Source organism: Dysidea avara, chromosome 4, assembly GCF_963678975.1.
Source record: "Dysidea avara chromosome 4, odDysAvar1.4, whole genome shotgun sequence".
In the NCBI taxonomy this organism is placed as follows: domain Eukaryota; kingdom Metazoa; phylum Porifera; class Demospongiae; order Dictyoceratida; family Dysideidae; genus Dysidea; species Dysidea avara.
Genome location: NC_089275.1, coordinates 42,427,757 through 42,455,704, shown reverse-complemented (window position 1 = coordinate 42,455,704; position 27,948 = coordinate 42,427,757). Strand labels below are relative to the sequence as shown.

The window sequence follows — 27,948 nt, the reverse complement described above, 5'->3', positions numbered from 1 at the left end:
GTACCTACCAAACTTTTCCATTAGCAAAATGCTTAGATAGCCATACCTACAATCTAAAGGCAGTATATAAAATATCTACAGGCAGAAAATATTATGAATTTTATGTGGAAATGTCTCCAAATTGCAGTATTTTAGCATCTATTTTTCAAAATTTTCCTGGGGGGCATGCCCCCAGACTCCCCTAGTTCCAGCATGCTTCACATGCTGGGAAGTGTGCTTCACACATCTCTACCCAAGAGATTAGTACCTTGAGTTAGCCCCCCCCTTTTATAAATCCTAGATCTGCCCCTGACCCTCTATAGCTATAAACTTTATGCTAGCCCTATATTATTGTGAAAATGTATACTCTACACATATATGACTCAAAATTATACGTAACATGATAAAATAGGGAATGAAAATCATAAGGAAGATTCACCAAAGAGTACTCACTACTTTGACTAGGTATTCACTATGAACCTATCATATTTAGCAGCATGTGTCAGTGTAACTCATTTTGCCACTTTACTATGAAATTTGCAGTAGAAAAATCCATAATTTATTCTAAAGTATGTAATTTTTGTACCATCCATGGAACAATGCGGCTATTAAACAGTTTGTAAATACTAAGAATATAAGATAGTCTGACACATACGGCTATCTGGTAAGTATTAAATAAACTGACCACAATGCTATTTTGAGTATGAAAAACTAATAGCTTTAAGTGACCTAAGACCATGCCATTGTGTCTACATATATGTCATCATCATAATGAAGCTTCCAGCCGCTGCAGACTCTGACTTGTTGACCACATCAAATAATATTTATACCCTACACAAACATTAATGATTGGTGCATGGTAAGTGTATATGGCTAGCAGAATAATTATTGAATATTTTCAGTCAAAAGTACAATTTGATCAGTGAGTACATGATGATGACATGTATACAGCAGTTACATATTCTACATGGTGAAGAGTCCACCCATGCAGCATGATCGGACACCACCCCATGTATGAGAGTATAACTACTTCTAGTACTACTTTTGGTGGGACAGTACTGAGGAAATTATGCAACCAGGACGGCGTGCGCAAACAAAGAGCGCGCCGCCAGAATAAAGGATTTACGAAATAAGTGAAAGCGCACTGAAATTAAAAGAAGCCACATTATAGGAGAGAGAGATCTAGACATGGCAGCTCAAGTTCAAGATGAGGTAGACAGTACTAGTGTACAAGTGGACGACGCGTTCCAAGTCATAATAATAGGCGACTGTGGTGTCGGTAAAACCAGTATCCTGCTGCGCTTCATTAAAGATGTCTTCTACAGCGACCCGGTGGCTGAGTTTGGCTACATCAGCGACTTCGTAAAAGAAGTGGACGTAAATGGCAAACTAGTCAAGCTACACATCTGGGATACAGCGGGATTGGTGAGTAAACATGTTGGCAGTCTTTTCTGCTGTGAATTCCCGTAATGTTTTTTTTTTTGCAATGAAACTTTGCAGTTGTAAGAAGACCTCATTGCACTGCGTGCTGTTTGTTGGTTGTAATTGTATAAAACAACTGTGTTAAGCAACTAGTGTAGTGTAGGAGTCCACAGCTTGGCATGAGTAAGCAACTATCTCAGGAATATGGAGATGGGCTTGGTCCCTGGAAAACTCACAAGTGATTATTGTTTTAGGGGCTCTGTAACTCCACTATGGAGAGCCTGCTAGTCATTTTCGAAAGCTGTGTTGTCAATTACATGTGTAAAATGAGGAAAGGGACACCTCATGCATACTTTGACATTATTCGGAATATGTTTAGAAACATAACCATGTGGCACTTAGCCTATTGCTGCTTACTGGCTATCGTATAGCTGAAAAGTTTGGCGAATTTGGTGACTGAACAATGTTTCGCCAAACTAAAATCCGCTGATTTTTTATTTATTTTTTAATTGTTTGTCCAATACAAATCTGTACCAAAAGCCTATCACAGCAAATTCGCCAAAGTTTCCTCCTGCCAATCTTTCCGGCTATATGAAAATAGAAAACATTTAATTTATAGTGTAGTCTCAAGTAGAATAGTGTCATGTAGGTTTTTCTTGGGGGGGAACAAGCAACTGATTGTGGGTTGTAAAAATGAGCAATTTACACAAGCACTTGGCTTGTTCCCTTATTTTTCCAAAATCAATGTGATAGCTTAAAGGGGCAGTATTCCAAGCCATACAAGTGCTAAAACCATACAAGTGTGACAAGCATTTGGCATTGTTTTACATAATTACTGAGCAATTGTGGTTGGGAAATGAACAGGAGAGAGAGATGTCTTATTTGTTAAGACAATATCCAACATAATTACAGGGGTCTAGACTCAGGGGTACCATGCACTGGGTGGACAGTACAGGAGCCCTGGCAAGACTTACACTCAGAGGAGGTTGGACGCGCTCTAAGCGCCATGTAAATATATTGCCCTTAATTGCATTCTTTTCTTTGGTATTTCACATGACCCTTAATAGTCATAATACAAATTTGAAAAACGGTGGGGTTGACTGGGGTTGATTAGATATTCGGATGGTGCTTCACATAAGCTTCAAGGTGATGTACTTTGTTTTGTACCATTACCATCGCTTTGTTATCCCATTAGAACATCACTACAAGTTTGCCATTTTGTGATAAAATGCAGTAAGTTATTATCATGAACATATTTTATGGGATGTGAAATTAGCACTTCTATGGCTTGGCATACTGTCCCTTTAAATTTTATAGTGCCCTACTGCCCTAAATGTAAAATTAAAATTAGAGGTGCCTTGATATGGAAATTTTCCAATATACCGATAACTGATATATTGGCTGCAAAAATTATTCTGATGCCAATTATAAGGTTTGTATGGACACTACAAAAAACGTTTTTAAAAAATGTGGCAAAAAGCTTAAAAGGTGGTCTATGTAAAGAAATTGTGAAAAAGGTAGTGATAAAAAGAAAAAAAAAGAGTGTGACCAACTCAGGATTTGAACCCTGGCCATCATGAAGACCTTTGCTACTTGAGTCGCATGCTTCAACCATTGTGCTCCCAAGATAATACTACAGACAGTTCTAGTACTTATGTGTAATATCTGTTAAAATGTCAACTTTTCACCGATACCGATATCAATATCGGTGTACTGTACCTCTAATTAAACCCTTGCAGTAAAAACCTGCTACACATTAGATGAGTTCCATTGTATTGTGTTCATCCAAGTGTCCATTTGCTCATGTGCATATTGTTTACACTTATCAAAGTGCAATAGAGACAATTGGGAATCAAGGGAAACATTTAGGGAAGAAAATTTTTCCTGCATCATCAGATTCATCATGGTACAATACACATAATCTAGTCTGCAAAATTATTCCCTTCCCACATAAGGTTTTGTCTGTGTAAGGTTCCTGTACAGGTATTATGATGATGATGTAATAGTGTCATTAATGGAGGGATTAATGTGGGGGAAATCAGTAATGAAACCAGCAAAAATGCTCTCATCATTGGACCTTATCCGCATTGATGTCATAATTGACAAAATGGTCATGTTAGTGTGGGGACTTCGTCATGTTTTTATTTGTAGTAACTAAAAATAATGAACTTTGTTTCTGGCTTTCACAACATGGGACTATTGGATAATAGGCTAGTTAGTGTGATGTGGCAATGCAAAATAATCCCATCAGGTGAAACCAGACCTAAGTTTTGATATGGATATAAAACGGTGTCTTGTAAGTTATGCCTCACCTTGCTCCTTGTTGCTGTATATTAACATTATCATAGCAAAACCAATACAACCTGTACAAAGTCCCAACACTATCGCCGCGATTTTTACGTTGTGACGTCATTGCGGATAAGGTCCATAGGTCATAGATTACCCTAATTGAGGCATAATGTAATTTGGTTAAAGCCAATCTGATTTTTCCAAATTTGCTTAAATATCTACTATGCATCTTTTTCATGCAATGTATGTGGGAGAGCAAAAATGCCTCTTTGAATTGTGACTTGTACTGTAGTCAGTTGTGTGTGCGGGACCTTTCTTTCCATGCTTTAGTGTTATACGTACACTGTTCAGGAACGATATGGTGCATGTGATATCTAGATCAGATCCCTATGGTGAAATCTGTCTACTCAGGTCAAAAGGTCACTTTTTGTACAAAAACGTATGTTTTGTGCAAACTTTCAATCTCATCTGTGCCATCTAACATCCATGCTGTCATGACTGCATAGACATAGAGTATTTATACACACATGGACAGCTGTTTCTTAAATATTTGATGTAGGAAGCTGTAACATTTGGTCTAGCGCAATATTCAATTTGTGTATAATTATACAATGTGTTGGGTGTGCAGTGAAATTATATACCAGAAAATGTGGTCTCTGTTATGAAGTGGTTAATGAGTTTATGAAAATTATATATTTTATCTGTTTTGGGATTTACTTGTGCATGTGCTAATAAGGTGGTGGGTGAAGGGTTGTTCGTGGTAGTCAACAGAGTCACAAAGATTAGGAAATCCTCAATGAGAGATAACAGTCTCTGGGGCAGTACATAATCTCCTTATTAGTTCCTACCATGGAGATCACAGTGTATCAACCCCACTTCAGAACACTGTAGTAATTGTAAGCTTCGTATTTGTGACCCAGTCTGAGAAAACCGGTCTTATCGCCCATGTCAGCAGATTCGATTTTTCACCCAGGACACAAAGCTAACTATCTAATTCCACAATCAAAATCAGCTAGACTAAGAGTGGTCTAGTTTTGCTGGCTACTTTTCCCAAGCCCAGTGGCGATCGGTACGTGCAGTGTGGGGCCTTAATGGAGCTCTGGTCAGCCTGAGGATGACTGTATGTGGCTGTACAGATCTCTAGTGTTGAATAAGTACCTCTGCTGTGAACACCATCTTGCCTGCCTTCCAGCCCCCCCACCCATTTTGCAGTTCGCCTGATACAGTCAACCTCAGTCTAAAATGGTAGGAAACTTAGTTGTTGGCTACTTGCACAGAGGATGCTGTGGAAGATAAGGAATTGGTGTAAAACGTGTGAAAATTTGGTACACGTAGTTTCAACCATTGGTGAGCTACAACACACTAAATACTTAAAACCGGCGTTTCTCAATACTTTTAAATAGGCGATAAGCCCGGTTTTCCCAGACTGGGTCACATATGTGAGTTGTGAGTGACTATTCCAGTTAGAAATTTCTCATTAATGGAAAAGGGATACTAGTAAAAATCACCTCCTTTTTGTAGTAATGGGTCAACCTCTATTTTAATCTGGTCTGGTATGAAGTGGGACTGCAACATTTGTTCAATAATTCGGATATTGGTTTACTATTATAGTAAATTAGTGATTACAGTGAAACTGGCTTTGTAAAATTGATTATAAGACTACCACCATTAATTTTGCATATATTTCAGAGAAAGTGGCCATGTGACAATATGTAGCTGAATTGTATAGCACTGTTACAGTAATCAAAGTTACCAAGTAGTTCAGTATTCATTAAGACATCCAAATATCTGGATACTAAATTTGACATTTATTGTAGTCCTTGTATGAAGTCCCATGTTATTTTTGTTCTTACATGAAGCAATGCACCTGTTATTAAACGATTTGTCCCACTTAGGCAATTATTGTGTGTGTGCATACAGAGCACTTATACCAGCATTGTTTGCTGTCTTAACATAATTTGGTCTGGTCATTTAGGAGAGGCACACATCAATTACAGACAGATACTATTCCAAGGCTGATGCTGTTATAATGGTGTATGATTGCTGTGACCAGAAATCTTACAGCAGCATTGATAAGTGGTACAGCGAGGTACACCGTTACCTTGCTGACAAACTTGATGACAACATGCCGGTGATCATGGTTGCAAACAAGAGAGACAAATTAAAGGAGGCAATGAAAGAAGCAACTACCAGTTACATAGACTTCAAGATTGCAGAGAAGAAGGCAACAACTTCAGGTTACTCATGTATTGAAACAAGTGCCAAATCTGGTGAGAATATCCAGAAGCTGTTTAAAATGGTAGCAGAGGCATTATCAGACAAAGATTGTCCCAAAGTACCTGATACTGTTGTCTTAGGTAATTATGACAGTAAAAAATCTTGCAGTTGCTGAAATATTATCATTGCTTTAAAAAAAATTTTATGTGAGCGCTATATTCCATTATTTGGAATTCTTATTTGTAATTAATTTCTTGTTTGCATCAATATTTTTCATAATTACATTTGAAATACAATTGGTACTAATAAATTATAAGCGAAATAACTGTAAATACAATGAAATACTATTGGGAAGCAGTCATAGGGTATAATTGATTAGGCCATGGTCTACCAGTCCAGTAGTGTACTGCTGCTACTCCAATTAGTGCCATTCCTGCACTTGTAACAATCGTCATGGCAACAGGTCTAAGCAGCTGCCACCTGGTTGTCACAGTAACTGTCTCATCTTTACCTTGTTTGGACAGCTAAAAAAATATAATTAATTATAATAATAATTCATGGCTGGTATCAACACATTACACACATTTGTTTACATAGCAAATACCTGGAAATGAAGCTTTCAAGGAAATGCCTTGTATGTTAATGCAATAGTTATTGATGTATGCATGTGTGTGTTACTGTCAGTGTTGGAACAGTTACTTTTAAAAGTAACTCATTACATATTACTTGCAACAGGACTATTTAGTTACAGTTACATATTTAAAGTAACTATAACAATATTACATATTATATTACTTTGTGTCCACAGCCTTAAGCTGTCACGTGTGAAACTACCACCTTATCACGTGACATGATTGCATTGTTGGGCAATGTGCAAATCTTGGCACTGGACACTATCACCCCGTTCACACTACCTTCTAACCCGGGTAGAGCATGGCATGGCTCAAAACAAATTGCAATATGAATTAATCGAGTCTTGCTGAACTGGGTCCAGCACGGCATGATAAGGAGAGGTGAGCTGGCATGGGTTGGCCTGGGATAGGATACGGTGTGAACGCATTCTGAGCTGACCAACTCAGGTTAACAATACAACTTACTTCTGTTGGCCACACAGCAAGTATATTCTATGCTCTAAAACTGCTCTTCAAAATGGCTACAATAGTGTGAACAGGGTGTATGGCATTGTCTCAAGGAAAAGGTGCCATAATGAATATAGCTACCTCTGTAATGAGGCCAAACAAAGCTGGTTTGATGACTATTGGATAGCAATAGACAAATTTCATAATAACAAAAAAATCAACCGTTGCCCCTAGTAACCTGAATTTAACATTATTTGTAGGTGTCAATGTTTTAAGTCACCTCTCCAAGTTTTAAAAGGATAGCATATATAAGTCATGAGATATGACATTTTGAAGTTGCAATTTTCCCATACATTGTCAATGAGAGGGGAAACAGTTGCCCCTTCTCGGTAATCACACAAATCATGGGATTTAAAGGATGCCATATCTTATGACCTATATACACTATCCATTTAAAACTTGGAGAGATTATTGTTAACATTCACAACTACAAATTATGTAAAATTGAGATGTATGTGCTTTTGAATTTTCGGTTTTTGCATATGTTGAAATACCTCATTTTTGTGATTGCCCAGAAGGGGCAACTGTAGCCCCCTTACATAGATATGTGTGGGAAAATCACAAATTTCAAAATGTCATATCTTATGACATATATACGCTATCATTTCAAAATTTAGAGAAGTTACTTTAGACATTATCACCTAAAAATAATGGGAAATTCAGGTTGCTAGGGGCAACAGTTATTATTATATGCTATAAAGCCTTATTATGGAATTTGTCCATTACATCATGCAAAATAAGCACCTATCCATAAATTCAAGCAAAAAGGTAAATATGTTTAAAACTGACCATGAATTCATGGAAAATACATTATCCACAAAAAATGCAGTGGAGGGTTCTACAGTGTAAACAACCACAAAACAAGAAGTTGTGGTATAGAAATTTAAGCAATGTAACAAGCGGCCTTCTGTAGTGGAACTAATGTTGAGGCACAAGACAAATCTAACTTTGTTGCTGTTTCTAATGTATTGCAATGGGCAATAGTACACTAGTGATTTGAGAATGCCCCCTACCTGCAGTACCTCCGTGTTTTCTCACAAAGGATGTAACTTTCTTGTGCTATGTGCTGCTCTACTATAATGACAACAGTGTCATTGGGGGTACGTATGGTAACAGTGACCATAAAAGTACAAACCATAAACCACTTGTACATTTAAGCTACTGTACCCAACATGAGGTTGTACTAAGAGTTACTAATAAGAGAGGCAATGTATAGTCCTGTTGATTCAACTTGATTGCATGGAAGTTGAACAGTTACCGTTCTGTAAAACTTGTTTCCTCACTGAAATTAATTTAGCCACACTGTGATGAACGTTCCAGAAGTTTGAAGGCTTCTTACCCAAGAAATCACATAAGACTGAATGAAGATATACAATGGACAGTATTCTGTACATGGTTGGTTTGTTAGTTGACATGGCAACACAGTTGAAATTTCATGCGATATTCCACCCAGTTATTAGTTCCTCAGACACGTCAAAGATATCATCCATGCTCTTTACAACAATGCTGCTCTTGCCGGGGAGTGTTTGAATGCATGCTCTAGTGTCTGGGATGATCTTTGGGATGCTGTAAATGCAAGAATTTGCTATTATATATGTATATGTGGTGTTTAACTTTCATGCAATCAGACTATACCACACTAGTTACTCTCCTCTCCCATAGAATGTGTAGCCACCTATGAAATGAGGACACTCAGGACAGGAACTACTGTCCACAGATAACCAGATTACACTACAAATACATGTACTTTGAGATTCTCATAAATTTTTCCATCACTATTATTTTTAACTCACTAAGGAAGTGTGTGCCTTGATGGCTTCTACATGTTGCTGTAACTTAGCAATGCTCTCCGTGGCAACTAGAATCTCTTGATGTATGTCCGACTGGTCCTAGAGAATAAACACAAGTAATAATTCTCATGCACTCAAAGTTTGGAAAACTTTTGATGCAAACAGAGAGATTCGAGACAAAAATCTTTAACAGCAACATTTTAATAGAACACTTCCAGGTACGTATATGTGTGTACACTCACATGTACACTAAGGTTGTTTATTTTGTTTCGGTCTTCCACTAGTAAGACACTGTAAGACCGAAACAAACACACACAGTGAAGATACTTGGATAACCACACGATCTTGTGTTATTTCATGATTTCCCTAGCTATGTAATTACTTGACGCTATTCCTGAAGTAGCCCCATGGAAGCCAGTAATAACTCAACAGCACAGTAAACAGCATATGTGACCTAATTTTAGAAAACCGTCGATATTTGCACAATAGTACTTTTGTAAAAAAACGGGTAATAAAACTCATTCAAAAATAATGGGTAAAAATGCAAGCTCCAGAAAAAAAAGTTATGCAAGTTTTTATTGCCTTGTTGGTCGGTGAATTGACACTCCAGTGGATAAAATCCTGGGCATCACCGTGTTCCCCTATTCATAGGGAGTTCAAAAATCCTTGCTTCATCTTCATACACAGGTGGGTTTCTGAGTTATGGATGTTTGTTTACGTTGCGGTGACAAAAGAATTTATGATGATTTTTCTTCAATGAATTCGCCTTCCTTCCGGATCACAGAAGAATATCTTTGGCAAAAACTATACCTTGGTGGATGCACAAATTCATGGCAAATAGAGTGAGCAAAGATTCAATTCCATATACCGTTCTATCAGTAAGTTACGATGGTTTATGTAAGCACCTGTGGATTATTTTCTCAATGTCTTCTGTACATATTGATTTATTCACTCGTCTGGGTGTTTACTACTGTATTTCCCACACTGCTTATCTTATGAAGCTGAAACTTAGCCAATCCATTCCTCTGTCCCTGTAGACAACAAAGAACCAATAAAACAAATTTGATAAATGTGTGTATATTGACGGTTTTCTAAAATTAGGTCACATATAAACATCAACAATTTTCACTCGGCACAATGTTAGTAAATTCTGATAGAAGCACTGTGGATGATTTCACTAGTACATGTACATTAGTAAGGATTCTGAGACAGTAAAAAAAAAAGTTTTATTGGAGCAGCAAAACATTGTCAGATAAGAGGTTTTAATATTTTTGGCTCCAATGAGCATCAAATTGTAGAGGTTTCAGGGCACATGGTATAGTCTGGCGTAGCTGACCAGTGTACATCTACCATGGTGACAGCCACATTATGCATGTGTGAAAAGGAAATCCAATTAATTTTAAAATGCACATGTAAGCACATCAACAATTTCTGGTTACAGTACGATTGTAACACTTGAATAGTGACAAACTCCCACAGTAATTCTGATAATACAATTGACTACAAATTCGCAGGCTACTGTATACTGCTGATACCTGCCAATACATGGCGTGCACAAGGCTGGTTACAGTGGAAAATTATGTCATAGAGTTAATTGATCTCTTGAGAAATTTGATTGGATGCACCAGCTTTTTCCATAAGACTGGCACAGGTAAGTAAAGCGGCTGTCACAAGACCCTTCACTCCATGCATGGATCCGCTACACAAAACTAGTACATACACCCTGTATATGGTACAAGGACACAACAACTCACATTACATTGTTCCAATATTGAGGGGTTATTGTCCAATTGTCCTCGCAAGTAGTCAGCAGTAGAAGCCACATAAGTGACATGTTTACTGAGATTAGAGGCTATCAGGGTTGCCTCCATGAACCTTAACAACACCATATATGGTAATGACACAGAGAACTAACATCACACAGTAAAACTACTAGCAGTTCACTAGAATCACTACCAATTTGGTTATGGAGATAATGGTACCATAAGATTTTCTTGATTAGATGTGATGTTTCAATACTTTTTCACACATGTAAATTAACTAGCTGATAGCTATTCACCATGGCCACCGAATACAATGAGATGTAGACTTTAAGAAAATTTGTCACCATAGGCCAGTACATTTAATACAATTCTGTATGTCCTGCCCCTACATTTATTAACTTTGAAGAGATACTCGAAAATTTGCTGTAGGAACTTACACATCCCGATTCACTGAAATGCCAGTCAGCACAGAATATAGTTATTTAGAATATTCTCTATAATGCACGGTATGAATCAAACCTCCATTACAGTAATGTATGTAGTGTTTTCTATATCTATTAATGACAAAAAAACTGTTTGTGTTTACAACTCTCTCCTTTCACAATAACAAATGGTCTTGTTCTGGTTACTAAAGTCAACTCAATAGCCACATTATACCACTGTAGAGTAGAACTAGTCTATAGTAAGGTTTTCTCTAACAAGGCCAATATCAGCCTAAATGCAGAGTTATGACAATTAGGACATGTTGATATAGCCAGTGTATTTTAAACCAGGTGTGCATCCAACATGACTGCATTCTTAGTTCCCAATCCACACACATGCACACAGCAAAAAAGGCAAAGCCTTCAGCTACCACTATGTGGTCACGCCCCTGTGCGCTACTCAGGTGCTATGAGTCAGCGCAGGCATGCCCTCCTCCTGGGGCAGGACTAGTAACCCACAGGAGGCTGTACCATGTCTCACAGGTGAAGGTGTGGGCACCCAAAGTCCCACCTGAACCTTCAACTGCTATATGAGACATGGACAGTTGAGCATTTGCTTCCCCAGTTTATTCCAGGTATCCATTAATGTTATAACTGGGTGGGCTGCTTCCCCAGTTGGCATTACACACAGTAACACATGCATGCACTTTGTTGTCGTCAGAGCCAAGGGATTGTGCTATTTTCATGACTGCAGGATGCAACATATCACAATTATGATAACAATCACGATGTCATAATTTTACATGTATCAATAGCATCATTTAAGCAATTTGGAAAATTGCTCAACACAATTAACACACACACACACACACACACACACACACACACACACACGCACGCACGCACACACACACGCACGCACGCACACACACACAAAGCAAAAAAGGCAAGGCAGTTACAGTTTAATGCAAACATTATAACGAATCATAGTATTGTTAGAAATTCAACGGTTTCTAGTTCAACTTTTTAAGTAGTAAGAATTGTTCACACAATGAACTGTCTTAGAACTTTAGGCTTGTTTGCAGATTGACAGCGATATGTGCCACCATTTTGAATTAACTAATACACATTTGCATATGATGTCACAACATCTACAATGCACACATCAACATCACGATGTTCACAGAATTGGTATAATCTCCCAGCCCTAGTTATTGTGTGACTGTAGGCAGACTAATACAGAGGTGTACTACTATTATTACTACATCACAAAGTTACATATGTATTACACACTACACACCTCAGACTCCTACCGTGAGGTAGGGTGGCATGTGACAACATTTTCCATTCTTGTTTGTGCACATTCAACACTGCCCCTAATATCCTCTGTCTGGCATCAGCATCACTAACACCAATCTGTGGAGAGCACACGATAGATAACAACAGTACCATCCATTACATAATGCAGTATAAAAAGACTTGTCCTTATAAGGTTATACATGAAAAACATTTCATATCATCATGTCATGTACTTTCACACACATTTTCATGTAAAGGAGTAGTGTAACATGATCTGTGTGTGACTGCATTACTTTGGTTAACTCATTATTTCCATACGAATTGATAGACTGGATAATTTTTAAATAACTTTGGTAAAACATTTCTCTCACTTTTAGGAGTACAGTTGATTTCTGGTTAGTTGGTGGACACCACACATGGTAAAAAGTGGTCAACAAATACACAGCCTATAGTTTAAGCAGTTACAAGTAGTGCATGATATTGTATGTATTTGAATTTCACATCCAGTACAACATAATATGCTCCAGTTGAATATCTTACACACCTTCTGTAGTTCAGCATCACTGGTAACCAGCAGGTCTGCAAAGGATACCTTCTTAGCCTGTGACAAACACAACAGGTGTACATGTATATAGTTAATTATGATAATACATGTATAATTCATATTATATTCATTGCTTGAATTATTGGGAGGTATGAGGTATGTGAGTGTTGCTATCCCAGTGGAATTAAGGGGTTGAAATGCTGACACTAAAATTTGAATTTAAAAAAAATCCAGCCTACCACTGACCCAATACCCAACGAACGCTTGATAGAAAAGCAAGATGTCTCTTTTCATTCTTGCATACAAATTTTTACCAAATAGTATTCAAATACTCTAACAGAACAACCACATAGAACACTATTGGTGTGTAGGCAGTAAACAATGATCCACTGCAAATATATTCCTTGATATCAGCACTGTTCACAAGCTCCAAGCTTCCATCATAATCAAGTTCAAAGTTCAGCAAACACGTTTTTTTTTGTGTACCATACCTTTTCAGTAGAAATTATTTCATATGGATATTTGTATTGCAAACATGGCAACTGTCGGGTTTGAACACAAACAGTGGCGTAGGTTTGAACACAAACAGTGACGTAGTCAGTTGTTGGTGCTTTTTAGAGTTGTTTGACATTGCTTTGGGCAAAGTTAAGACGCTGAGTTCATTTCTGGACACAGCTTGAGGTGGAACTCACTTTTATCAGTTTATGTAGCATTATTATAGAGTGCATACTTACAAGTATCACTTTGTATAGTGAGCGAGTATTATTGTCCAGTTATGGGGAGCTAATTTTAAGCAGAATTAAGCAATGGTGTCATTTTGTGATTTCATGTACGTATCTATTGTATAGAACTGAAAGTGCTATTGGTTGGAAATGGCCTTGTCATTGCCTTATCCTGGTGAAAAGTGTGAGCAAGTTGGAATCTCTGCCCAAGGCATTGTAAACCGGCAGTTACCAGTATTGCCGATCTTTTCAATTACTAAAGGAGTTGTTTTTGAACTAACTGCAATTTCTTGTGGTATTTGCTTCTATGAGTGGCTGAAATTGATACTTGATGATGCACTGCTATTAACACCTTCATGTGTTAAAGCAGCTGTATCAAGGCTGAGCAAGAAGTACTCAGAGGTCTCACGTAACAAACATGGCGATCAGATCATCCTATTTCATAATAGGGAGCCTTTTTTGCTAAACAGAGTATACCCGTAACAGAGCAACCACAACCAAAGGACGACAGCGTGGAAGTGCGGCATAAAGTTGTAGCAAATGCTAAATCAAATATTTGTGTAAGAAATGATGACAAGAAGTTAAAATGCAGAGATGCCAAAATTAAGGAATACAAATCTGAAATTTCTGCCATGTCCAAAGAAAATGAGGTACTTCACAACCCCCTAGCAAGCAAGTGAAAAGAATCGGGCTGCACTTAGTCAATTAAATAAGAAACAAGAGACTGTCATTAGTGAAAAAGATTGAAATCAGAATGCATATATCAAGTTCCTGGGAGAAAGAATGGAGAATTTGACATGTGAACTTGGAGTTGGCAGAAGTGAACGAGAAGAGCTTGCAGTACCCTTTACAGAATTTGCCACATTGAAGATGAAACAACATAAACAGTTATACCTTGACAGTGTCCAACAGTGTTGTATGGAGCTCATGAGCTTGAAAGTGAGCACATGGAATGTTGAGAAAGTTATCAGGTCTGTATTGCACAATATTTCCAGTATGAATGTTGACAGTCTACCAAAGCCAACTATGTTAGTTACTGAAATGAAAGGACTTGCATAGATATAAACTTGTACATCAGGAGCCAGAATCCTAGCCTCAAAATTGTTATGCAGAAGAAAGCCAAACCAAGTGGTGTATTTGATCCCCAGAAACATACAATCTACTCTAATAGAACACACACATCTGTTGGGGAAAAAAAAACATGCCATTTCATCTGTACAGGTCCTATATACTGTACAGTAGTTTTAGCACTTGAATAAAGACATGCATACACCTGAGTATAAGACACACACCTGGAATAAAGCCACATACCTGAAATAAAGACATCAGGTTTCCCAGTTGGATGCTAATCAAAAACAGTTCCATATCCCCATAATGGATGAGGAGTGGTCCACCGGATGAGTTGGTAGCTGCTGCTGTATTAACTGGCTTCTTCACGGGAGACCTCTCCTCAGCCACGTTGTCACAGGTCTCTAAGGGAGGGGTGGTCTGTCTGCCAGAGATGACCTTATCAATCATATCCCCCACCTACAGAAATAAAAAGCCACACATTAGACAACTAGGGTGAAAAGTTTTCTTAGCAGGTTGCTGTGCAGTTGGTGTCTCCACACACAAAGAATTTCTAACTGTATGTATGCCTCTGTGTAATGGTGTCACATCCAAGAGAAACATATGTGTACAAATATTCAAGGAAAGTCTGTGAACTTTTCATCCTCAAAAATCTCTATGTTATAATACAGATACCCTGTCTGAAAAACTAGTTACCATAAAAATAAACCTCTTAAAAATCCTTAATATGCAAAAATTATGTACCTCAAACTTCATACGTGTATGGATTCAATATTAATTTTACTACTCTACACATGCAATAGGGCTGGGAGATTATATCGATCGTGGGATTAATCGTGATATGTCTTGCATTATCAGGAACCACGATAGTGGGTTCATAATAGGGATCGCCCATGTTTTTTGCAAAAATCCTAATAGAACGCACACCTAAAAACCACCTTGAAAACCATCCTTCAACTCAAAACAACCCTCTGGTGGTTCTTTGCAATGAGTATAGGTCCACTAGTAAGTATCAAGTGAAAAGGAAACAGTATGTGTATTTCAGACAAAACTAAAATATGCCCGTTTGTTCATATTATTATTATTATTATTCACTAGGACCGCGTCACATACAACCAAGTACATACACCAACGTGACAGCCCCCCGGTGAGGCTATTAGGTGGTGAATGCATTATCCCCAAATCAACTCAATATGTCACAGTAGTGACAGATATAAGACAATAGTGGCATCGTAACTAAAGGCCACCAGTAGCTAAGTGCCAGTACATCATTGGTGTGGTATAAATGGCACAGTGATGTGTACAAAGTGTATGTATACAAAACATACAGGAGAGAACTATACATTATTGCAGTATTGTATGCAGCAATACATTATATGCAACATCACCATGCAGATAAAAATTATTAGCCAATATACAGCAATGCATATCAACATCAACTAGAACTAAGTAAGGTTCATCAGTGATGTAGCAATGGCACAGTGATGGGTGACACACTATAGTTATGCATACACAACTTTCAGGAGATAGCTACACAATGCTGTAGGCGTATGCAAGCCAGATGAACCAGATAAAGGAAGACAGCCAAGCCACTAGAGCCTAGTAGCTACGCCAGGTGAAGGCAAAAAAGATTAAGCACGTATTGAATTGCCTGACACCAACACAAAGAAAGTTCGCCATGCCAGCTGCACGAGACAATATGTAACTGTAAGCTTATTGTAAAGAGCGTGGCATATGTCAGTTTAATGTTTTCTTGTATTGTTTATTTACGTGAATGAATCCACTGGCAGCTGGCATGGAGACTTGAGATGTTACAAACATAAAAACTTACTTGTAATCTTCTTGTTTACACAAGTGACTTCTGGCTCTCCTGCACGGGCATCACTAATCTTCTTCCCACAATATGTAAGTAATTAAGCAAGGGTGTGGTACTGGGCGTTATATAGAATTACACGTATGGTCAAGTCATCAGCACAAACAGGAGCGACAATTATACGTTTGTGCCTTCATTCACAGGTGAATCTATCCCCGGTTAGTTCATGTCTCTAGGCCTTGTAGTTTTCTCAAACATTAATTATTTATTTATTTATTTATGACATAATTTTAACCGCGTTTCGTATTATTCTTAGTACTTGGTTGTATAATAATATTATTATATTATTCTTCTTTCACAGGCATAGCAAAGTTTAAAAGTAGCAAGGCTTGCTGAATGGATCATTGTGCATGTCCATGACCTATTTTTGATTTCGTTTTTGGATGGAAACAGCCTAAACCGGGCCATTTCTTCTTGCCAAAACATCATTACGCTCGAGAAGCCATACAAGATCGCACTCATAGTTAAGTTTTTTGGTGTGCGCTACTTGTGGCTAATAGAATCTGTCTTTATTAAACTCAGTATAGGCCAGGAAGCTTAATCTGGGCTGATGACTTTGTTGCAAAGGTGGCTTTTTTTCGCTCCGTGATTATTGTATGTGGGCGGGTTATCCAGATTAAATACTCTAATAGAGCAGTCATGTAAATACTCTAATAATGCAGTCAGGTGTATAACTACAATCCTTGCACTGAATTTGACAGCTATTAAAGGCACCAGTAATGTACATTGTAGCTCATATTAGGAGACTCTCAGTCTGTATGCACATTGCAATTTGATCAGTTTCATGTGTGTACTGAAATGTTGACGGTGTTACTATGCAGAATGCAAAATTACATAATTCACAACAGTCTTCTTCAAAATCCATTACTGAATTAATAAAAAGTATGCAAACTAGATGAATAAAAAATTGGAAATTTTAAAATGGGAATAGGGATCGCTGAAAAAAGCCACAAAACAAGAAGGGATCACTGGGGTGGTAATGCAAACCACAAATCCCTATTTTGACTCACCTCAAAATGACAGAGCATGTAAGTAAAGAGATTTATGACAGAGTCAAAATAGGGATTTGTGGTTTACATTACCACCCCAGCGATCCCTTCTAGTTTTGTGGCTTTTTTCAGTGATCCCTATTCCTATTTTAAAATTTCCAAATTTTTATTCATCTAGTAAATAATCGTGATGCTGTAACTTCACATGCAAATGTGTATTAGTTAATTGTAAATTCAAAATTCAAAATGGTGGCACATACTGTTGTGGAAGAACATGGTCTGGGAAACTGCTTGATGAAGTTTATTACGTGAACAAAATCTTACTATGTACTTTAAAGCTTACCTGCTAGAAACCATTGAACTATAATTTCATTACGCTGTTTTGTTTTGTGTTGAACAGTTGTACACAATTTCACTGTGTATTAAATAATTCATACAAAGTCGTGCACACATGATGCTGATGCATGTGAGTTATAACATTGTGATGGTTATCATAATCGTGATGTGTTGGATCCTACAATCGTGGAAGTAGCAAAATGTCACAATCGCTCAGTCCTAACATACAACATGGAATGTCCACAGTTGTAGGCTACACATACTGTGTACTATACTATCTCACAATAAAATGGTACTACAATTTGTAGAAAACTTTCTGAAAGACGTATGCTTACATATATACACTTAATTATGAACAACACACAGAATCAATTCACCTTAGTAAAATCCTTAGAATAAGCAATATCCATGGCAGTTTCTCCAGTGAAAGACATCAACTTCGTATCAATGCCAGCTTCTAGTAATATCCTCGCTAATTTAACATTGCCAACCTCAGCAGCATAATGTAGACACTGCAGTAATAAATTGTTAGCATGTCTAAGAGAACACACATGATACTGTAGAGAATAGTTTAGTGTACATTAATTAGAACTTATAATGTAATGATTTGATCACATGTATTATCATTGTGGCATGGTTGTACTGAGTTTGAATCCGTCTGTATCGTGTCAATCCTGAGTAGTTCGTGCTAGCAGCGGCTGTTACCCTAATCGTCATGACATTATTTGGTGCTGCTACGACTAGGAGTGGTTCGCTCCAAACCCCGCCGATTCTTCTTCACAACCCTAGAAGTCGTGGTACCGTGGCAGACTTCCTTGCAGTTAATGGTACCCTCTAAGGCAAGCTCCTGTCACTGTCAGAATTGTTCTGTTCTTTGTTGTTTTTTAGCGAACCTGATGGCAGAAGAGCTCACACGCCTCCAAGCCTCTCGAAAGGCCTACAAGTCGCACATCACCAGACTGTATCGTAAGATCAACGACACTCTTGACACGGAAGTAGATGACTATACTATCACCACCCTGAGAACTACCATCGATCAGCTCAATGGCAAGAAGGCGAAGATCGCCGAACTAGATGAAAGAATTGCTGCATTAATCACTGATGCTGACGAACTTACTGTTCAAAGCGATGATTAAAGCTGGAGAATTGGAGGACTCTATCACTGACAAGATAGCGAAGGTACTACGATTTATAGAACTGCAGCAAACACCAGTAGAGATACCACAATCGAACCCAATTAACAAATCAACACCAATGAGTCTGGCATCAGCAGCAGATACAGATCCACAATTATTGAGTTCACAAGTACCTCCAGCTAGTATTGTCAGTACACAGACACCTGAGATTAGTTCTGATACACCTCTCATCACATCATCCATTGATAGCAACAACCCTATTCCTTCTATTGTTAGTCCAGCTTCTACACCAATAGTAAGGACAGTTGCCATGCCAATGATCAGCACACCATTGTTGTCATCCATGACACCTGCTGCACACAATACTGTGAATTTTTATTCTGAGACACTTGCTCCTAGAACAGTGATCAGCTCTACAAGCATAGCAAGCCACACAAGTGTTCCACTATTGGTGTCCACCATCCCAGAACCAGCAAGTCATGTTAGTCAATCACTTAATAGTTGTCTCCCGAAGCTCACACTCCCAGTATTCTCTGGAGACCCCTTGAACTGGCAAACTTTCTGGGATTCTTTTAATGCAGCTGTACACACCAACTCGGCCCTTGGATGTGTCCAGAAATTCAACTATCTAAAGGCGCAATTGCCAGGGGATGCTGCAAGAGCTATAGCAGGTCTAATGAAACTACCAGCACTCGGTTGGTCTGTTAACAGAGAGATTTTGGCAACCCCATAAACTAATCAACGCTCATATGCAAGCATTACTAGATATGCCCAACTATAACACCGGCCTTACCAGTCTAAGACTGTTTTACGATACCATCGCTACGCATACTCGAGCACTGGAATCATTGGGGAAATCGAATGAATTGTATGGTGATCTGCTAGTACCTGTTATATTAAAGAAGCTCCCTGTAGAAGTGAGAAGGAATCTAGCAAGAGAACAGACCAGTATGGAATGGACGTTTGATGACCTAACAAAGGCCATTCTGAAGGAGATACGGGTCCTTGAAGCTGGATACCAAGTGACAGATCCCCACAATGCCTCTAGAGGTACAGCTTCCTTTATTGTGGGACTTAAGAACAATTCAAACAATCACACAACTAAGAAAAGTACTGTCTGTGCCTTTTGTAAGGGCCCACATCCTTCACACTCCTGCACCACAAATACAGAATACCCAGCACGGATTGACTTAGTGAAACGAGAGAACTTATGTTTCAATTGCTTGGGTCATCACAAGGTGTCTCAGTGTACATCAAAATTCTGCTGCAAGAAATGTAAGAAACGGCACCATACCAGTCTGTGTAATACTGAGCCACCCAAGCCCAATGAGGACAGAAGTGCCAGTCTTGGTGGAGCATCAGGTGATAACCAAACTGTTCCTGTCACTGTTCCCCCCACAACAACAGCTGGTCTCCTTACCTCAACACCAGAGGGCAATCACACCCACTGTAATACCACCTGTTTATTAAAGACAGCAGTAGCTCCAGTCATTGCTGGACACACTCGAAAGTGAGCCAACACACTCTTTGATGAAGGCGCCTAACGTTCATTTACCTCAGCAGAGATGGCAGCCAAGCTGTGCCTCCAGCCTACTGCTACTCGAGGAATGGCACTGGCATCCTTTGGATCTACCACTACATCATACCAAGAACTTGGAGTAGCCACTGTTGAGATAGAGACAATCATAGGTGATTGTATTCCCATTATCAGTTCTTGTTATTCCATCTATAGCAGCTCCTATCCAAAGCTCAGTTAGCACCTCAGTGAGAAACATGTCTACTTACAAAGTCTTGAGCTTGCACATCCAGTTACATCTGAACATAACTTTGAGATTTCCCTGGGGCCCACTGCCCAACAATCCAAGTTAGGCTATTTATTGTCAAGACCAGTACCATCCTCACTTCAAGAAGCTTCATCGTCAATCCTATTACAACTCACTTCAACAACAGCTACTCCAAAGGAACCTGACCTAGAACAATTTTGGTCCATAGAAGCAATTGGTACAACTGTGAACAAATCATCTGATCCATCATTCCTCAAGATGCATCAAGAGACCTGTATTCACCAGTCACCAACAGGAATGTATGTAGCAAAATTTCCTTGGAAAGAAGATAGACCATCGAACTATGACATCTGTTTGAAGAGAACTAACAATAACCTCAACAAGCTCAGACAAAGTCCAGAAACTTTGAAGCTGTGTGACAGCATCATCCGGGATCAGGAGAAACGTGGATTTATTGAGAGGGTTAGTGACCATCCCACTAGCAATGTACACTATTTACCACATCGTCATGTAAAGAAAGAGTCTACAACAACACCTATTCGTATAGTGTATGACTGCAGTTGTCGAGAATCTGCCAGTTCTGCTAGTCTTAATGATTGTTTGACGATAGGGCCACCCTTCTTAAATAATTTGTGTTCCATTCTACTTCGATTTCGTAATCATCGTTACGCACTTTCTATTGACATAGAAAAGGCCTTTTTACATGTTCAACTTCGCAATGATGACAGGAACTGAACCCGCTTTCTATGGCCTGCTCAACCTGCTCAACCTGACAGCAAACTCCAAGCGTATCGATTTTCAGTTGTCCTATTTGGCACCTGTAGTTCACCGTTTATGTTAGCTGCTGTTCTTAATCTACATTTAAGCAAGACATCTTCACCACTTGCCAATGACATGAAACAGAATATTTACGTGGACAACATTCTGTCAGGCTGCGACACAGAAGCAGAAATAATACAGTACTACATTCAAGCCAGGGAAATCATGGGTAAGGCACGATTTAATCTCAGATCATGGTCGTCAAACAACGATAGTCTTAAAAGACATCTGGTTGAAGAAAAAACAGGAGACCCCAACACAACAGTTGGCATTATAGGATTAAGATGGAATACAGCAACTGACACTCTGTCTCTGACACTGAAGCAATTGTCCACTAACACGATCCTCCTTACCAAGAGATGTATTACAAACCTCTTCGCTAATCTATGAACCACTAGGCTGGGCAACGCCAGGTACTACTATCAAAGCAAAGATTCTACTTCAAAACATCTGGCAAAGCAAACTCTCATGGGACGAGCCTCTCCCTACTGACATCAGTGAAAGGTGGACAAGCATTCTTGCTGACCTTATTGAACTACCCAAACTCAGTGCCAAGACCCTACTTCAAGCAGAGACATGACACTTGCAACATGTATGTATTTTCTGATGCTAGTATGAAAGCCTATGGCATAGTGGTTTACATATGCCATCAGGACCAAGTCACTCTTGCGATGTCTAAAAGCCGTGTTACTCCCACCAAGACTATCACACTCCTTAAGCTAGAGTTGATGGCTGCAGTCATGGCTGCGAGGTTGGCTAACTTTGTCAAATCTTCGTTAAACAGTTACGATTTATCCTCCACTACTTACTTATGGACGGACAGCCAGATAGTGTTATACTGGATTCACAAGCAGACCAGTTCAAAACCATTTATATACCAACAAGTTACTGAGATCGTCGATTCCTTTCCACCTACTAAGTGGTCATTTACTCCTACATCAGATAACGTGGCTGACCTCCTTACTAGAGGCATCTCCACTCAGCAATTACTCACTTCAGAACTCTGGTCTCAAGGCCTTAGCTGGCTACTTTCTGAATCCAAGTGGCCCAAGTGGTTACCTACTGGTATCCTACACATCAACATTGCCGAAGCAGAAGAGGGGATAGACCAGACCACTACACCTGAAGAGGACACCAGCAGTGTTGCAGGTATTTCTAATGTTGTCACTATCTCACACTATAGTAGTATCAACAAATTGTTGGCTGTAGCTGCATATGTGCTGAGGTTTATACATAACTCATATAAGGAGCACTAGACTGAATGGACCTTTGAGTGTTTCTGAATTACAGTTAGCTAAGAAACTGTGGATTTTGAGCAGCCAACATTCATGCTTCAAGGATGAGCTTTTATATTTGCTAAAGAACAACCAGCGTCACTGTCCTACCCTGGTTAAACAGCTTAGATTATTTCTGGACAAGAGTAACCTTATACGGTGTGGTGGCAGAATTCATAATGCCTTTGTAAGTGAAATGGCTAAGTTCCCCTATCTACTACCTCCTAGACACGTACTGACTAACATGATTATACAACAGACTCACAAGAAACTTCACCATGCTGGAGTTAGTGCCACTGTAACTGCATTGAGGCAAGTTTTTTGGATTCCCACTATACGTCAACGTGTCAGGACACAACTAAGGAAGTGTGTTGTCTGCAACAGGCTCATGGGCAAGCCTTACCAAGCTCCAGATCCTCCACCCTTACCTAGAATTCGAGTAGAGGCGTCACAACCTTTTTCAGTCACAGGAGTAGACTTCACTGGTGCACTGTACGTCAGAGACCCAACAGGAGAGAAGAAAGTCTACATATGTCTTTTTACTTGTGCGTGCACCAGAGCAGTTCAAATAGAACTGGTACATGATCTTTCCGTAGACAGTTTCCTACTTGCATTTCGTCGATTTGTGAGCCGCAAGTCACTCCCAAAACAAATGATTTCTGACAATGCCTCCACTTACCTTGCTGCTGCGGAAGATATTAAAGAATTATTTGAATCTGATGATCTGAGAGAAGCCCGGGGACGTCAACAAGTTACATGGAGTTTCATACCCAAGCGTGCCCCTTGGTATGGTGGATTTTGGGAGTGGCTTGTGGGACTTACTAAACAGGCAGTTAAGAAGACCCTTGGACGAACCTTTGTAACACTACAAACTTTAGAGACTATTGTTGCTGAAATTGAAGGCATGCTTAATGATCGACCGCTTACTTATGTGTCGTCAGATATTTCTGACCCTGAGCCCCTCACACCAGCCCACCTCATCTATGACAGAAGGATTGTATCTGTTCCACATCCTGTTGAAGACCTCTCGGAGAATGCTGATCCATCTTACCTTAGTGATAAAGACATGAGGAAGGCAACAAGTAGACATTCTAAACTCACCCAACAGTTTTGGGTACGTTGGAGAAAGGAGTATCTAACAGCACTCCGTGAGTTCCACAAGGCTACAGGCAATAACCGACAGATAATCAAGAAGGGAGATGTTGTAGTGGTCCATGATGACACCCTAAGACTCCAGTGGAAACTAGCTGTAGTGGACGATTTAGTTAAGGGGAACGATGGCCTAGTACATTCAGCTCATATTTCTACTGCCAACCACAAACCAATAGACCAATTACTAGACTATACCCAATAGAGGTTGCCAGCAGTGAAACTAGAGAGAATACTGATCATGAGCAAGGATCTACCTCCAGAGAAACTTCTGATCGTGAACAAAGACCGGCTTCTAGTGAAAGTGAGACCCGTCCCAGATCCAAGAGAGCAGCTGCAGCTAAAGCCATGACTAGAATTGCAGAATGGACTGACCCCCCCCAGAGAAATGTAGAGAATAGTTTAGTGTACATTAATTAGAACTTATAATGTAATGATTTGATCACGTGTATTATCATTGTGGCATGGTCGTACTGAGTTTGAATCCGTCTGTACCATGTCAATCTTGAGTAGTTCGTGCTAGCAGCAGCTGTTACCCTAATCGTCACGACAGATACCACATATGTTCAAGACTAATACTAGTAGATCACAAGTTGTGGCACAGCACTACTGCTGAGAGGACCCTATAAAAGGACGCTTGTACATTACTTGGGTGTTAAGCCTCCTGGGACAAGACTAGTAACCCACAGGTGACTATCCATATCTTATGAATGAGAGCTAGTTGAAGAATTCCCATTATACCAGTTGTTACTGTGAGACAGGGATAGTTCACCACGCAGATAACATTAATAGCTTGGTAGATTTCATGGGGCAGTGTGTGAATAAAGTTTTGCTCGAGGGAAGAACAACAGCTTAATTTACACACACACACACACACACACACACACACACACACACACACACACACACACACACACACACACACACACACACACACACACACACACACACACACACACACACACACACACACACACACACTCTCTCTCTCTCTCTCTCATCAGATACATTCTAAACACAAAGATACTTGACTACACTACACTACACTACTCAACTCACACTCCATCCTCTACTATCCTGCTTATTCACATCACACTCAAGAGTTAATAATTCACTGACTAGTGAACACTTGCCCTTGTAGCTGGCCAGCAGTAAGGGGCTCATGTGATACCTGTGTGATGTCATCATATCACATGAGCAATATACATAATCATGGAAAGTGATATACCATATTTTTCAGGTGCTTGCGAAGACGTAGAACAGAAAAATGTGATGAAACACTCGACCTGTTCTATTAAGCTAGCAAGGACTGTAGTTACAGTTCACCAGCAAAACCTGGATGTACTGTAAGATAATCTTGGGAAAATACACAAACTAATTTCATTAAAATTGTGCAAGTGAAGTGTACATGTGATTACATTTTGTTATTACGCTTCACAAGCAACCAAAAATACAGTATCTAGGGTATCACATCTGTAGTCACAATTACAATTCACATATTGCTCCATTGGATCATTTTCATATAGACTTTTATGACCCCGATGTGCACTTCACAATAATAATAATTATGTTTAAGTCAAAAACTACAGTTGATATCATATAGTAGGAACACTGGTAGGGAGTAACTTGGGTAATGAGCAGGTAAAGCTCTTTTGGTCAACCTTTCCATTTCCCTTGTAATATTTTTTTTAGCCATTAACAAGGTGGCTGGCACATGAGGTACAAAAAAAGCTAACAACCTTCCTGCTGCTGCTGCAGATAGCACAGCACTCAAAATGTGTGAAGAGCTAACAACACAATAGTACAATTGTGTACTGATGTGGGCACACCTGTCGACCACTACAATGAGGTGGTCTTATTAACAAGGAGGCTGCTAATTCTACAAGCAAAAAAAAGGCACAGTAAACCTCACACCCCACATAACAGCCACCTTGTCAATAAGGCCACCTCAAGCACCTAGGTAGGAGGTTGGAATGCTTTAACCACAACCTACAATTACTGCTCTAATTGCATAGTTTTATTTGGTATTTCACATGACTCTCAATAAACAAACAGTAGGGTAGACCAGGGCAGACTCAATATTCAGATCACTCTTCATGTAAGCTTAAACTTTTGTTTTGCAAAGTGCTTAGGGTTTTGGGTGAAAATACCAAACCACGTTTCCACACATAACTTCATCAGACTGATAATGCATGTATTTATAAACAGAAAATGACCAGGTCTCACTGTTTTATATTGAGACTACTGTTTACTCCACCCCATAAAAAGAAACTTTCGTATAGAAATATTTATGAGCGTTCAAACTGTCTAGGCCCTTTACACTGCCAGAGTACAAATTAAAATGGATTTGTGTATTAGTTGTTTATTTTTGTTCGTTTTGTTTCTATCATTTGTGTGTGTAAGCTCTTACTATTTGATTGTGTAATCCCCCCTCCCCTCCCGGAACTTACCTGTCATGTACGGTGATACTAGCACCAGACGATATCAGTAGTTTAGCTATATTGACTAATGACTGTTCACCAGCCATACTGGAACAACACACCATCAGTGGAGTAACCTTATCTGTAAGTGAAATGATTGATACAATAGATGGGTCAAGCATGTTACCAAGATGTCATAATATATTCAGTGTATAGCACACAAAGGCTTCACCTAGCTATAGCCACACCAAATTTTATACAGTATGGGCTTAGGCATGAACATTGAGGCACACTGACCCCTTTTAGGCTGTTTTACATTATGAATTCCAGATTCACATAGCAATCACAGACATTTACCTACAGTATAACCACCTATACGGTACTGCTTGGAATTTCAAATAAAACTGAAAGCAGATCATGGTTGGAATCGCAATAGAGTGCATGTGTTATGATACCACAATCCAGTAATTCCTTTGATGTTTCAGTGGGGTGGGTCAGGTGTCACCAAATAATTCTATAAGTTTTGTACGGGGAGAGTTCCCAACATTTTATATTGTCAAATAACCTCAATTCAGTTATAAGTCCATGGAACACACAATCCACCTTGTACATAGACTACGTTTTTGGCTAGCTATTACATATGCCAAATATGTCACCCGGCCATGACATGTACACTGCAAGAATTACACGAGAACACTATGCATGTCGTATACCACAGTTTGTGTAGCTAAACCCTTTTCACCACACAGGCTTATCAGTTGAGATTATAAGGACACCTTCTGAATGCACACTTCTGATGTCAAACTGATAAGTGTCATGTGGAGAAAGGGGTTCAGCAATGGTAGACAAAATGTGTCTCAGAAGATTCTAACCTTTAACATAGTTAGGATCAGCTCCGTAAGAGATTAGTAGCTTTACTATGGCTTCATGACCAGAATCACATGCATACATAAGACCCGTCCAATCGGATTTCAGCAATGTGTTGGCGTCAAACCCTGTCCACAGTACATCACAAAACATGTGTTATACTTGATACTACACTACACACGTATATAGCCACATACAGACACACGTACGTATACAGACACACATACGTATACAGACACACATTTACCATTCACAAGATGTGTTTTTAACTCCTCTTCATTACCACGAGTACATGCAATTCTAAAATTATCCTTAGCCATGGCATCAGTAACGGGAGGTTGAGCAGCTCCTCGTTTCTTTCGCTGTCTTCTCTTACTAATAACATTACCATCAGTAGCCTCGTTAACACTGCCATTCATTTGTTGTTGCTTCTTTTCTGGTAGGCCAAAACCGCCACGAAATTTTGGCACGTATTGTGGGACTTTGGGAGGAGAGCGCGGTTTCTGCGTGACTACAGGGTCCCCAAAGTCCAAGTATTCCAATTCATCTTCATCGTGATCATCTCCCGCTGGCTGGAAATCCATGAGGCGACTGTTTCAAACCTGGCACGTGTTAACTTCTCACGCGACTATACCTGCCGCGCAAGC

The 27,948-nt window shown here is 39.3% G+C and overlaps 2 protein-coding genes across 3 annotated transcripts; one reads left to right on the top strand and one right to left on the bottom strand.

Moving 5' to 3' along the window:
- Positions 1–1,112: 1,112 nt before the first annotated feature.
- On the top strand, positions 1,113–6,203 carry LOC136252232 (ras-related protein Rab-1D-like). Its single transcript, XM_066044627.1, has 2 exons — positions 1,113–1,404; positions 5,666–6,203. Exons 1-2 carry the CDS (start codon positions 1,168–1,170, stop codon positions 6,080–6,082), a joined length of 654 nt encoding a protein of 217 aa, XP_065900699.1. The 5' UTR covers positions 1,113–1,167; the 3' UTR covers positions 6,083–6,203.
- Positions 6,158–27,948, bottom strand: LOC136252231 (ankyrin repeat, SAM and basic leucine zipper domain-containing protein 1-like). Of its 2 annotated transcripts, XR_010699424.1 has the most exons (12): positions 27,549–27,948; positions 27,307–27,429; positions 26,465–26,576; positions 25,074–25,185; positions 18,230–18,364; positions 14,898–15,113; positions 12,865–12,921; positions 12,322–12,437; positions 10,591–10,711; positions 9,079–9,127; positions 8,840–8,935; positions 6,388–6,431 (listed from the first exon to the last, which is right to left on the bottom strand). XR_010699424.1 is itself a non-coding variant. In XM_066044626.1 (11 exons), exons 1-11 carry the CDS (start codon positions 27,883–27,885, stop codon positions 6,252–6,254), a joined length of 1,605 nt encoding a protein of 534 aa, XP_065900698.1. In that variant the 5' UTR covers positions 27,886–27,948; the 3' UTR covers positions 6,158–6,251. The 2 variants fall into 2 exon arrangements, 1 of the variants encoding a protein (XP_065900698.1); XM_066044626.1 differs by lacking the exon at positions 9,079–9,127 and having other exon boundaries at positions 6,158–6,431.

What these genes read in the sequence shown, in the direction of transcription:
- LOC136252232 (XM_066044627.1), top strand. Translation starts at nt 1,168, where the DNA reads ATGGCAGCTCAAGTTCAAGATGAGGTAGACAGTACTAGTGTACAAGTG. An exon ending in TCTGGGATACAGCGGGATTG is followed by an intron (nt 1,405 to 5,665) that starts GTGAGTAAACAT and finishes CTGGTCATTTAG; the next exon opens with GAGAGGCACACATCAATTAC.
- LOC136252231 (XM_066044626.1), bottom strand. Translation starts at nt 27,885, where the DNA reads ATGGATTTCCAGCCAGCGGGAGATGATCACGATGAAGATGAATTGGAA. An exon ending in AGGATAGTAGAGGATGGAGT is followed by an intron (nt 18,365 to 25,073) that starts GTGAGTTGAGTA and finishes TTATTACTGCAG; the next exon opens with TGTCTACATTATGCTGCTGA. An exon ending in CCTCACGGTAGGAGTCTGAG is followed by an intron (nt 10,712 to 12,321) that starts GTGTGTAGTGTG and finishes GGTGTTGTTAAG; the next exon opens with GTTCATGGAGGCAACCCTGA.